The 13,050-nt window shown below is 41.8% G+C and overlaps 1 protein-coding gene across 4 annotated transcripts in view; it reads right to left on the bottom strand.

The window, feature by feature from the left end:
• Nucleotides 1-44: 44 nt before the first annotated feature.
• Nucleotides 45-13,050, bottom strand: part of slit1a (slit homolog 1a (Drosophila)) — a 94,399-nt gene continuing 81,393 nt past the window's right edge. For 2 of the 4 annotated variants that reach the window (XM_032553242.1, XM_032553243.1), the window contains 13 exons: nucleotides 9,987-10,058; nucleotides 8,482-8,645; nucleotides 8,270-8,394; nucleotides 8,073-8,170; nucleotides 7,839-7,978; nucleotides 7,095-7,188; nucleotides 6,878-7,015; nucleotides 6,561-6,789; nucleotides 6,352-6,482; nucleotides 6,078-6,271; nucleotides 4,741-5,029; nucleotides 3,281-3,492; nucleotides 45-3,193 (listed from right to left, as the gene is read on the bottom strand). In XM_032553242.1, the coding sequence (XP_032409133.1) occupies nucleotides 2,955-3,193; nucleotides 3,281-3,492; nucleotides 4,741-5,029; nucleotides 6,078-6,271; nucleotides 6,352-6,482; nucleotides 6,561-6,789; nucleotides 6,878-7,015; nucleotides 7,095-7,188; nucleotides 7,839-7,978; nucleotides 8,073-8,170; nucleotides 8,270-8,394; nucleotides 8,482-8,645; nucleotides 9,987-10,058 (2,125 nt within the window). In that variant the 3' untranslated portion in view covers nucleotides 45-2,954. The remainder of the gene's footprint in view (nucleotides 3,194-3,280; nucleotides 3,493-4,740; nucleotides 5,030-6,077; nucleotides 6,272-6,351; nucleotides 6,483-6,560; nucleotides 6,790-6,877; nucleotides 7,016-7,094; nucleotides 7,189-7,838; nucleotides 7,979-8,072; nucleotides 8,171-8,269; nucleotides 8,395-8,481; nucleotides 8,646-9,986; nucleotides 10,059-13,050) is intronic. The other 2 variants (XM_032553244.1, XM_032553245.1) reach the window with 1 other exon arrangement.

Genomic DNA, 13,050 nt, shown 5'->3' with positions numbered 1-13,050 from the left:
TCAAATAATAAAAATCAGCCACACGAAAAAAAAGACAATCATTCTTAAAAGCACACACATTTTAGGTTTAATTAATGAAAAGAGTGGAGATTTGGTAAACATTTTGTCGGTGGCACTACATACATTCAGTATAATGATGTTTTTCAGTTGAACCCCCCCTAATCAGTCCTGCAACATGAAAAACAAACAGACAGAACCTGACCAGGGATATTTCTTTAGCTTTTGCACCATGTTAATACAACTGAGACGGTGTGTTGTTCACAATAACATTTATGTATATAGTTCATAGGACGGAAAAAAATCTGTTTCTGTTCATTTGTCCAAATTATGGAATAACATTATTATATAGCAAAACACCACTTAGATGTCTATGATGAGGTCTATCGGCACCAGTCCAGTACAGATCAGTGCAAAGGAATGAGAAGAACCATGAAGAGAACGTCACATTTAACTAAAAATATGCACCTTTATGAGGCACATGGCCTAAATATTACGGTGACTGCTCATCGGTATGGTTCAACAGATTTTTTTGTAATGTTATTGCACACCACTGGCATCACATTAACAGCATCAAAAACAAAGTTAGCATGGGTAGCAATATGAACTGGAACCTGTAAGATGTGACACTGTACTGCAGCCTTTTACACCATAATGAGGCATTTGGAGAAACACAGTCCCACACAGAGCATTCTGTTGGGCCGCCACTCTCTCTAAATGCAATTTTCTGTATCTTACACTGGAAACTAAATAACAGCTAAAAGTTACCACTTTATGAATAAGCATTGCTCATATTTATCTATACACATTTATACATTCAGGTTTGACGACTGCTCACGAAAATTGGCATCTTTTTTTTTTTTTCCTTTTTTTTTGTGAGGATAACCAGTCCGAAACTGACAGACACTAAATATGTCCAGGCCTTTTCTTGTTATCTGTCAGTAGTTGGCATGTAACGCTTCTCACAGTTGCCCCTAAAAAAGAAATATAAGGATGATCCACCTTAACGCGATCAGTGTCCACAGAGGCAACTTCATCCCGTTTTCTTGAGGCTTGACAGCAGCTTATGATCGGTTGAGCCCATCTTAGCTAAAGAACAAACACAATACACCTTTGATCTATGGCAAACATCTCTCAGAATAAAATGGTAAAAATGATGCCCATCACATAGAAACGTGAAACAGATGAAAGATTTTCTGTGTGATCAGGTTATTAATTTACAAAACAAATTTGAGTGGGATATTTCATTCTGAGCTCCAAGCTCACACTAACCAGTAGAAATATCTGAGCCTCAGGGGAGAAAACAGGCTCAGATATTTGTCATAGCTCACTATGGAGTGACGTTACAAACACTCCATGCACTTTTTCCTGCTGGCATTTTGAGCATGTTTTGGACTTTATTTTCAAATTTGAATGCCAGCAACACTTATGCTTAAAATAAATAAAAACAAGCACAGATTCTCATGAATTAGATGTAATATTCACATGGAAGACAACATATACAGTATTTCACAATTTTTCGAGACCAATACTGCCTTTTATGCAACAAGGCCAACCAACTGCTGCCTTTTATGTCCGTTCAAATAATTACTTTGCTGGAGAAGAAGGTGAGATCAACAAATAAAACACCTAGGAAACCAACTGAATGCCTCTCCACCAGTCTAAATGCTTCCTAACACAGACGTACTCTTAAACATAGAAAAATACTATACCAAATGAAATACAAATATATTTATATATATTTATATATATATATTAGAATCTGTTAGGCATTACAATATAGGATGGGGTGGGAAACTGGGCAAGGACAACTAAAGAAGTTAGAATACGTCATGAGACAAATTATAACAAAATATAGCAAAAAGAAATATATAAGAAAATTGAATAAAAATAAAAACAACAAAAGATGACCGAACTTCTTGTAATAATCTTCATAATAATACGGAAAAATCTTTACATATTTGTTGGCAAACTCTCCACACATGCAACAGTCTGTGGTGGTTTAATACTACAGGCATCAATGGGAGCAGGGTCACTCGGCCTCCTGCAGGATTATGCAAAACATCCCCTCCCTGGGGCGATACATGCTGGGGGCACTGCCTCCGGGGGAACAGATGCGCCACACCAGCCCTTCCAAGCCACGTCGGGATTGTGTTGTGTACCACACTTGTGTGACTGTGTGTTTCACAGAGATGAGTTTGGCTGCCAGTCCATGCAGTCTTTATTTGCGGGGGATTTCTATATTGTGAGAGCTTATGGCAAACATCTCTCTGCACCTCGCCTCAAACCCACAACACTGCGCCCCCTTTAATCCTAGGTTCCCTTTCCCCTTACGTTCACTCTGACATGTAGGTATAAGCATGGAGGGCAGTATCCTGGTGGAGAAATGACGGCACCAGTCTGGGTGGCGTCTTCAACTAAATCCAACCCGTGTCCAACACTGTCCAGGTAACCAAGCCAACCTCAACTCAAGACTCAGCTCTCTTCTTATCTCTAGAGCTAAAATAAACCCTCTTGTCCTTCTTACCTCCATGGACTAAAGATGGATGATGGTGGCTGAGCCATTGGAGGCCTCACAGATAGATGGGGTGTTCTTATGGGATAGTTTGGGTAGGAAGGATGCCTCACTCTGAATGCAACACCTACAAAATCTCTGGACCCCTTGGAACAATGTTGCAGATACTATGGTTTTATTTTTGTTGTCACACCTACACTGATGCTCAGGGTGTTTCTGTTTTAATGTAGGTCACACATCCTCACAAAGGAGAGGAAATGTCCTATTTTACAAACATTGTTGTCCATAATATATAGATAGAGGTTTTATATATATTCTGTATAATCTCTTTCATTCTTGCTTTCTTTCCTCCACCTTTCAGCAGTTTCCTTCCTTCCTTCCTTCTTTCCTTGCTTTCAATCTTCTGCTCTGCAGCAGCGGCAGGAAGAGTGGGTGAACGGTGCTACATGCAGCCCACGCAGCCGCACTTGATGGTCTTTTCCACCTCCTCGGTGAAGGACGTTCCGTCGCTGCACTCGAAGGTGTATTTTCGGCGTTTCATCCTCTGGCTGATGCAGCAGCTCCCCGTGTCACAAGCTCCGGTGCACTCCACCCAGGACACCATGCGAGTTGTTTGACAGATGGCGTAGCCTCGCTGCACCTGGTAGAAGTCTCGCACCGGCTCTCCTCGACATTCAGACTCTTTAAAAATAGACAAGCCATTTATTGATCTGAACATTTCACTGACTCCAAAGTATTTGTCCTCAATTTTAGAGAGCACAAACAAACCTGCATCACAGAGTTCTCCTGTGTAGCCACTTTCGCAGTGACAGTACGCGTCTCCGCTGTCAGAGATCTGGCAGCGACCATGTTTGCAGGTGAGGCGGCGGCAGGGATTGAACAGCTCTCCTTGCTGGTTGCACAGCGCGCCTCGGTAGCCCTCTTCACACTCACATCGATATGACTGCAGGTCCAGAGGAATGCACTTTCCATGGACGCATCTGAGAGGAGATAACTTCATTTAGGTATGCCCTACCAAGAACTGATCTTCACTGCTGATGTTTCATAAGCAGAAAACAAGAGTCGTCAACTGTAATCAATTATGAGGAAAAGGGCAACAATGCTATATCTAATGGTTTGCAAACGTATTCATACAGTTTGAATGCTTCCACTTATTATGATGTTACAGCCATAAACTTTAATGTCTTGTTTTGGAGTTGATGTGATTTACACAAGTTTGGGCGTAAAGTTAATCTGATCAGTAGTTTGTTAGACAGCCTTAGTGAACAAACAGCATTGTGAAGGCCAACGAACACACCAGACTGGTCAGAGATAAAGTTGTGGATAGTTCTAAAACAGCATTATAAAACAATATCTCAAGATTTAAAGAAGCTCAATCCAGCGTACAAATTCTGGAGCAGCAGGAAAAAATCCACAACTCAGGTGGGAGAATATGTTCACAGGACAACTACTAGATGTGCGCTTGACCAATCTGGGCTTTATGGAGGAGTGACAAGAGGAAAACAGTTGTGGAAAGAAAGTCATAAATGATCTCTTTGCAGTTTTTCAAAAGCAAACATTTTGAAGATCCTCCTCTGATCAGATGAGCTAAAATTAAACTTTTTGGCCTACATGCAAAATGTTATATGTGGTGGAAAACTGATGCTGGCCATGATTTAGATCACACATCAAGCTGTGGAATGATTTTCTTCAGCTAAGACAGGGAAGCTGACCAGAGTTGGTTGGGAATCATATGATACATGTAAGATTTGGACATGGTTGACCATCCACTGGGACAATGAGTATAAAAATATGGCCAGGACTATAGTGGAATGATGTAAATCAAAGGATATGTATGTGTCACAATGACCCAATCTAAGTCTAGATCTATATCCAATTGAGAATAAGCTCCAGTCTGACTAAACTTAAGCTGTTTTGTTAAGGAAAATCGCCAAATATTTCAGTCCCCAGATGGGTTAAGCTTGTAAAGACATAGCTTAAACACCTTTAAGGTGCAACTGGGCCAAAAAGTGACTATAAAGTTTTGACTCAGTACTGAATAAAAATGCATGCTGCACATACCCTTTTCCTTCCACTTTACATTTACTGCCACTTTGTGTCAATCTGTCACATAAACTCCCAATAAAACACATTAAAGTTTGTGGCCGCAATGCGCATGGTGAAACAATTCAAGGTATCGTATATTCAGCACGTAAAACTTGACCTAGCTTCCCTATTTGCTAACGTACTTGCTGCCCTGGCAGGGGTTGAGAGCTGGCTGATCACAATGCGCCCCACTCCAACCTGGCTGGCAATGACACACAGGTCCCTGCAACCCATCAGGCTGGCAGATGCCATGGACACAGTAGAGCTTCTTGCAGGGCTCACAGCCCGGCACCACGCCAGGCTTCATTTGAGTCTTGGTGAAGTCCTGGAGCTCGTTGTTGATGTACAGGTTCTGGATGCAGCCGTGGAAGCTGGAACCGTTCTGGATCTGCCAGAGACGGAAAGTTCCAGAGTGGACATCTACAGGCATGCCTGGAGGAGAAGATGGATAAATCAAAGTTTATATGTGGGAAGAGGAGTCGTCTGACTCACAGACAAACAGCAAACACGGGGCTGATATGAGTTTAATGAACAGAGGCATTTTCAAAGATGTGTGTCCCAGTGCTTAAAAAATGTACTTCTAGAATTATTTTTGCACCACAGAACACAGCATCTTTGAAACATAGAACAAAAGCCAGAAGAAATGGGAAAAAATCTCACTGTATGAGTGACAGACAATACAGAAAATCAATAAGAGATACAACCTAACATTTTTAGCCACTCCTGAACAAACTTCCACAAACTCAGGAGGATAAAATTAAATATGAACACATTTCAGATACATTTGGAGATCTGAGCCTCAGAATGTCAAGAGTGGCTCCATATTAAACATAAAATAAATACAGTTAAACAAACAGAAAGTCAAACTCCATTCAGATATGAAGGACTGTGTCTGCTAGTTTACAATGCACCAAAGAAAAATATTGCAGTGATGTTGTGTTCAATTTAAACACATTGCCTTGCAAAAGTATTCATATCACTTGACGTTTATCATGTTATCTCATTACAAAGATCACAAAGTTCAGAATAGATTATTGGATTTTTATGTGATTGACCAACATATAATTTTTTGTACTTCTCTACTAAATTTGACTTAAGCTCAGTCTGAGATGGTGGAGTGTCTGGAAATGTAATTTTTTTTGGTATTGACATTCGTTCTCATTTGGACTTAAAGCTAGACTTTGACTAGGCCTTTCAAACACATACCACTCTATGGAAGGTGAATATCCACCTTTCCAATCCGTTTTCCCATTGAGGATTTTGGTCGTTATGTCACAAGGCACTATAAAGACTCGAATGCGTACCCTAGCAAACACAGTCAAGACGGACATGATGACATGTGGGATGGTGAGGATGAAGGATGGAGGACAAGGTCTGGGTGGTGGTTGGGTTGCATGTTTGTGGGAGGGACTGGTTGAGGTGGCGACAAAGCGAAGGGGGAAGGGAGGTGACTGAACAGTAGTGTAGTAGTTAAGAGTGCCTGCAGAGGAGGGAGGTGTGTTCTGGAGAGGGCCCCTACCCCCCACGTATAGTGGTGCCTCTCCGTTGAGGGGCCGCACTGCCCCAAAGCTGTCCATTGTGGTAGGGAGACCCCCATCAATGGACAGGTTAACCATCTGGTCGAAGGTCACCAGCTCCACTGTGTGGAACTGACCATCATTGATAGTCTCGGTACTGACAGGGGAAAACACAGAATTTAGTCTCTAAGATGAGAGGAAAATTAATACAAAGTCACGTTGAATGTGGTACGGTACCTGTATATGGCATGTCCTGGCTGGCTACCGGGATCATAGCTCACTTTTACATGGCCTTGGAAGAGCTCCACTGCAATATGATCATTGTCACCATTGTACAGCAGGATACCATTGTCCTCATCTGTAGAAACCTGTACGCAGAGCAGTTTTGGATTGGAGGTTTGACGTCTTTGTTTGTCAGAAAAGCTGAACTGGACTGATTTGATTACCTGTAGGGTGATGTTAGCTTGTGGCCAATTCTTCAGGTCAGAGAGTAGTAAATAAGAATCTCTGTCAACAAAGTTGACACTGACCAGTTTTTCACAGCGTGGACCTCCAAACTCTGGAGGACACTGGCAAAGAGCGCGGCCACCTCGCTCCACACAGGGGGCATTGTTCTGGCAGTCTGCCAGCTCACACAAAGACAGAGGAGATGGGGGGACTTCACACAACTGACCGCTAGGAAGTCAAAGAAAGGGAGAATTCTTATTACAATCATGTAAATGACAAGGTAAAAAAAGTACAAGTAACCCAAAGTACTTCCAACCTATATCCATTCGGGCAGATGCACGAATATCCATTCAACTCATCCACACACTGAGCTCCGTTCTGACAGCGATGCTCTCTGCAGTCATCGTAGTTTACACTGCAGTCATCGCCAACATAACCAGGAGAACACACACACCTGCACAGAATAAATCAGTGTGAAAATGTAGCAGCTCATTTACAGGTTTACCATCAACAGATTTGAGTGAAGCACTCACTTGGGCCCAGAGGTGCTGATGAGGCAGGTAGACTGATGTTGACAGGGGCTTCGTCCTGGAGCACACACGTCTTCCATTTCTTCACACATCTCCCCTGCACAGGTACAAGTTTCTTTTTAAGTGAAAGTCTTCTAGTCAGACGATGACTATCACAGCGTGGACCTCCAAACTCTGGCAGAGAGCCAGTGTCCTCCAGAAGTAATTTCACTTATAATACAGGATGAATACTTGTTGGAAAAAGTATTTGCGCCCTTACATATTTTCTCAGTTTTTGCCTAAATTGATCTATGTAACACTCAATGTGCCACCATCCAATTAGCTTTGAATCGTTCCTACTTTTACTAGTGGTGCTAGTTGTAATAATTATGAATATACTTATGTCAAGTCTAAAGAATGATAATTTAGGTCCAGAGTTGTCTTCCCGAATCAGAAGCATTGCAGATTTTGCAGTCAGGCCACAATTCCTGACAGAATGTTTCTGATGACCAGAGTCCAGCTGCATTAATGTCAACCTTTCAGTAAAGCCTGAAGGTGGCAGCATCAAACTGTGAAAGTTTGTTGCTTTTACAAGAAAGACTTGTCAGTAATAAAATAACTGAAATTAACTTATTGTTATTTATTTACTGTTTTGATCAGTTGACAGATATGTTTTGTTATGAAAGAAGGTCTGATTGGGGTCTAAATGGTTGATCCAGTATTTTTTGTAGAATGCTGCTGCTTAAAATAAACTGCAGATGCACTCACCTGTGTAGTAGGGGGGACAAAAACAAGTGTAGTTGTTGATTCCATCAATGCAGGTTGCTCCATTCTCACAGTCGTTGTCTTCACAGTCGTCAACATTGATTTGGCAAGTCGGGCCCTCGAAGCCCAGCAGACAGGAGCAGCTTTGAATACAATAAGCAAGCATCATGCAAAGCTTTGTATGAGACCCTTTATTGCTGTGTTTGCAGTTCTGGATTTACAGCTCGCCATCCTCACCGGTATTCTCCCTCATCCTCGTCAGTCATTTGGCAGGTTCCTCCGTTGGCACATGGGCTACTCACACAGCCGTTCAGAGCTGTTTCACAGTTCTTGCCCTATAACAGAGAATTCGGATTAACACAGATCTCCTGCAGTAAATTCAGTTTGATGAAGTAGATATCTATTAGTGAGCAGGCACATAATGCTGCTCGTACCTTGAATCCAGGAGGACAGTTGCACCTGTATATCTCCATTGGGTCATTGTGACAGATGCCATGATTCAGGCAGGGATTAGACAGGCATGGATTACACTTGGCCAGCACTGTGTTGTCTACATCACCTGCAGAAACCCAAGCATATTGGAACATTTAATTAACATTTAGGAGGTGCTTGAAGTCAGATATTATTGTTTAGAACAAAAACTCACCTGTACATTCAAATTTTTTAGCCGGCGTGGTGAGGAGTAATTTACTCTCCATCCCCTGTGGGCCGGCACACCGAGCGATCCCGGGTTCTTTGTATCCGGTCTTCACCCAGTCAGAGAGCCAGCGCAGGTGGCAGTCACAGTGCAGAGGGTTGGCGCCAATTGCCCTGATATTACAGTAAACCACAGTTCAAGTCCGGTTGTGTTGCTGTAGTACATTATATCACCAGCAGGTGTCTCTATATCTCCATGAAAAACAAGGTGCTAAACTACACAAATAAATCTTCTCAGAGAACAAAATATCTTAATGCCACATTGTGTAATGCATCATCTTCAGCAGGACTGCTCTATTATAAACAAAGGTGTGAGCAGAAAGGCCTTTTAACCACCTCTGTCCTGGTGGTTGTGAATCAATGGCGCTTTGCCCTCCTGCTGGAAGCACAAACACTCCTAAATCGATGCTGTTCCATTACTGGGGAACACAGGCTCATCTTTCAAGCTGGGCCAATAGCTGACACCTGACATCTGCTAACATGAAAGCCACTTGACTGTGACTGCAGATCAATGGCTTCCTCTCTATCCACTCCTCGGTCCAAATTTCACGCAGCCTCGATTTGTGTACTACTTCCCACAAAATGTCTTTGTCTGGCTGCCTCTCTCCTGCCTTTTCCCTCCAACTCTGGTCTTGATTGTTTTATTGATCTCTAACAATCAAGGGAAGATGAGGATATTTAGAGAAGATGCCAAAGGTCGAAGATGTTCTTTTTTAAGACATTCTAACACAGCTACACTGTGAACAGAAAGAGGCAGATAGACATGAATAAGCACTTAAAGGACACAGACTGAATGCTTTAAAGATGTCGCAGGGAGAAGCAACGTTTTCTCTGGCTTGTGTTGCTTTGACCACACAAATGATTACAGACTAATTGGCTTGCACAGAGAAAGCCAAACTTTAAGCCAAAGTATGAAGCTATGTGATAGCATTTCATACGATTAACAAACTCAGATTTGCAGTGTCTTGCAAAATCAGTGATACCCTTAAAACCTTTTCACATTTTGCCCCTTTACGATAATTGCATCATCCAAAAATAGAGAGCTTGGCATAACTGGAAACAAACCAAGGCTATCCAACTAACCTAACAGGACGGCCAAGGACAGTGTTAATCAGATAAGAAGCCAAGAGGCCAATAGTGATTCTGGAGTAGCTGCAGAAATTCAAGCGAATGTAGTAAAAGGTGGCTCTACAAATTACTGACTTACAGGGAGGGGGATGCCGGTGAATGAATGCATAACTTTTCAGATTTCAAATAAGAAAAAGAAAAGAATTATATATGGTCTACTGTTTTTTTTTGCTCATCGCATTTATATCGTACCTTGTGCTGATCTATTTGAAAATATCCCATCAAAATATATTAGATTTTGTTGATGTAATATGACAAATTTACAGGTACTCGATTTGTAGGTACTGTAAGCTGCTGGGGAGCAAGAAAATGATTGTCAATACTTACAAATGGGAGAGGGAGGTCACATCGTTGAATATGCCATCTGGAAGCTCTGAGATTTCATTGCCATGAAGAGACCTGAAAAAAAAGACAGCTGTCAAAAAACATCAAGGAACAAAATGCATTTCTGAAAATAAAACATTAATTTTCCCCATCTTTTAAAAACACAAATCCCCTTTGTAAAGCAATTTATTCTTTTACAATTGGCTACTTGTAAAATGCTGCTTGAAAACTGCAAAAAAATCACACAAATAGGAAAAAACAAATAACCTGGAAAACTATTGTCTGGCCCACTGCGGTGCATTTCTTTTTTCTTTTTTTTCACAAATCAAACTGGAAATATCAGGAAAAACCTTCGGGGAGATTCCACTGTTATGTGCTGGTGGTTCTTATTTCTGGCAAAGCTTTGTGCAGCTGGCAAAAATATGAGGCTCTGAGAGTCTGGACCAGCCTGGTGTCAAGTTTCTTTGTGTGTTTGGTTGGCAGGGCACACTCAGAGAGAGGGGTGGGGGGGGGGGGATGTAACCATTCCAACACATGAAGCAAAGTTAAAACAGTCAAGCTAATCATATTCATCTTGTCAATAGGGATTTTGTATTAATGTGCAAATACATCAGCATACGTTTTTGTTCGTTCAGACTATTTTGCATTTAGTCTGATTTTCTTGTCATTTCAGGAGCACCACTGCGGGCCTCAAGCCTCCAGGGCTTAATGGTCTGCTGATTGATGACAGCCATAATCTAACAGGTCATTACCACCTCAAATCCTCAGATGACCACAAGCTTATGTTACCACCATTCAGTCCGCACTAACAATACATGACACATCTGGGATGAAGAGATTTGTTGTGTGAACAGTTTCCGAATTGCAGCTTCCTGCATTGTTTGATGTCTCAAGTAGAGCTGAGCTGTGGAAGAGCTGGAGGAAAGTTTGCCAGTGTAAATATACAGGGAACTAGAGGGAAAATATACAGTGTAACATGTAGGAGTCAACATGTTTATTAGCCTGCGTGCCGTAGAGAATGCTTATTAGTGCAAAGTGAGTGGGTGGTTTGTTGTAGTCAGAGGATACCAAGGCCATGAAGCGATCAGTGTGGCAACCATGAGAAACCTAGAGGGAAAAAAGGAGTCAGGGAGGTTCCTGGAAGCAGCATAAGCTGCTGCTAAAATTCCTTTTTTGCTTTTCTGTTTCAAATCACAATGTTAGTTCGTACCCCCTACTACATATGGTTCTGATACCAATACCAGGATTTCAAAAATATATACTTTCAAAAATTACCTATGTAATTCCTAAGGTTTAAAATCCTTTTCAAGCGGTGCCAGAGATAATACCATTAGTGCACACTGAAGGTCAGTTGTTCCAGTTGACCATTTACATATGTGTACAAGTCTAGAAAATCAATCATAAAGCAGCAAATCAATGCAATTTAAGAATCAGAATGGAAAAGGATGTGTAGTCACCCAGATGGGGCTGCCAGACATTTTCAGAACAGAAAACTGAGGTTGCAGTTCAATTAGATTTCAGCTGTGAAATTTAGATTCTAGGGTAAGAACTTAGTGTGAACAACATAAAAGCATGGATTTTGCTGCCTTGTGATGGTGGCAAAGGGGGCCCCTTGTTGCCATGTGACCATAGTTTAAGCACAGTCTACCTTAAGTGCTGTAGCCGACTTTGTTGAATCTTTGCCACAATAAATTAAGGCACTTCTGAAGGCAAACAGTGGGCAGACCTGGTATTAGAAAAGTTTATCTACCAAAGGACTGGAATTACTATACCTCTAATAATATTACATTGTTCTCATCACTGCAAATATTTTTCACTTTGCCGTTTTAAATAAAAGGAATAGAACGTGTTATTTATTTTGTTTTTAGACATTATAAAAGTCAGTGATTCTGTCAAAAGTTGTCATCCAGCCTCATGCTTAAATTCAACTTTGTCTACTTTGTTGGGACCATTTTCAGAACAACTTAACAGATTTCAATTATTTTAAAATGTTCTGCTATGCTTGTTCACCTGCTGCCACTTACTGCCTTGTTATAACATGTATTCACTGAGCTATATGGTCTTTACCTTCCTTGGGCCAATTCATGCCAGTCTTCACTTTCTACTCTGTTATTTCTCTTATCATACTCTTTCATATCACTGTGCCACTCAAGATGTTAATGGCCACGCCCTGGCGCTGTTTCATCTCACACACCTCACACCTAATACCCAGCAGGCCAATTAGCAGCTTATTAATCTGTAGCTCAAACCGCAACCGATACACACACACACATATACACACTTTTAATCAGTCCAACCCCAATCGCGCCACATGTATGCCAGGCTCTGACCACGGCTCTGTTTGAAGAACAGAGCGTTAATGATTCTTCTCCTTTTTACTGCTGTGTAAAGTCAAAGGTGCAGCTTTATTAAGGCTTTGGCACCTCAGCATGTGTGAGAACATGCGAGTGCGTCCTGCTCGTAGTTGTAGTTGGCGTCTCCCTACAGTTTCGAAGAAGCTTCCAATGTTGAACTTTGAACCCTTTGTGGGGTCTTAAAATCGAAACTATTAAACAGACCTCATTGTGGTTTTACATTAGCTGCACTGCAAAGCCTTGCTTTGTGAAAACATGAACACCGACTGACATTTAATAGGAGACTCATGATTGAAACATCAAAGTTTTCTGCTTCACTTGGACTCCTGTCTGACTGATTGAGACGCTGAGGTAGACTAGACGGAGTGTGTGAACACGTTGGGGTGTGTGTGTACTCCTGAGCCTGCATGGTGTGTGCGGGTGGGAGGGCCTCACATGGCGTCTAGCGCGCTCGCTCCGGGACTATTTCAGAGGCGAAGGTGGCGTGAGTGAGTCAGTGCAGAAATAACGGACGCAGCTTCATTAGAGATCAAAAGGAGCATGCTTGGGGTAGCAAGGCGGCATCGGCTAATGATGGCCGAGCTTCACTCTCATTCGTTCAGCGAAAGGGCTTTATGCTTTGTGTCTCATTATGATACAGAGCTTTATTCGAATCCTGCCGTAAAAAGAAGGCTTTGTTGAAGCTTTGTTGTCAGTAATAAAAAAGTGTGCCT

This window comes from Xiphophorus hellerii, chromosome 22 (assembly GCF_003331165.1).
Source record: "Xiphophorus hellerii strain 12219 chromosome 22, Xiphophorus_hellerii-4.1, whole genome shotgun sequence".
Lineage (NCBI taxonomy): Eukaryota > Metazoa > Chordata > Actinopteri > Cyprinodontiformes > Poeciliidae > Xiphophorus > Xiphophorus hellerii.
The sequence above is the reverse complement of the archived record's forward strand: the minus strand, read 5'-3'. Positions and strand labels throughout refer to the sequence as shown.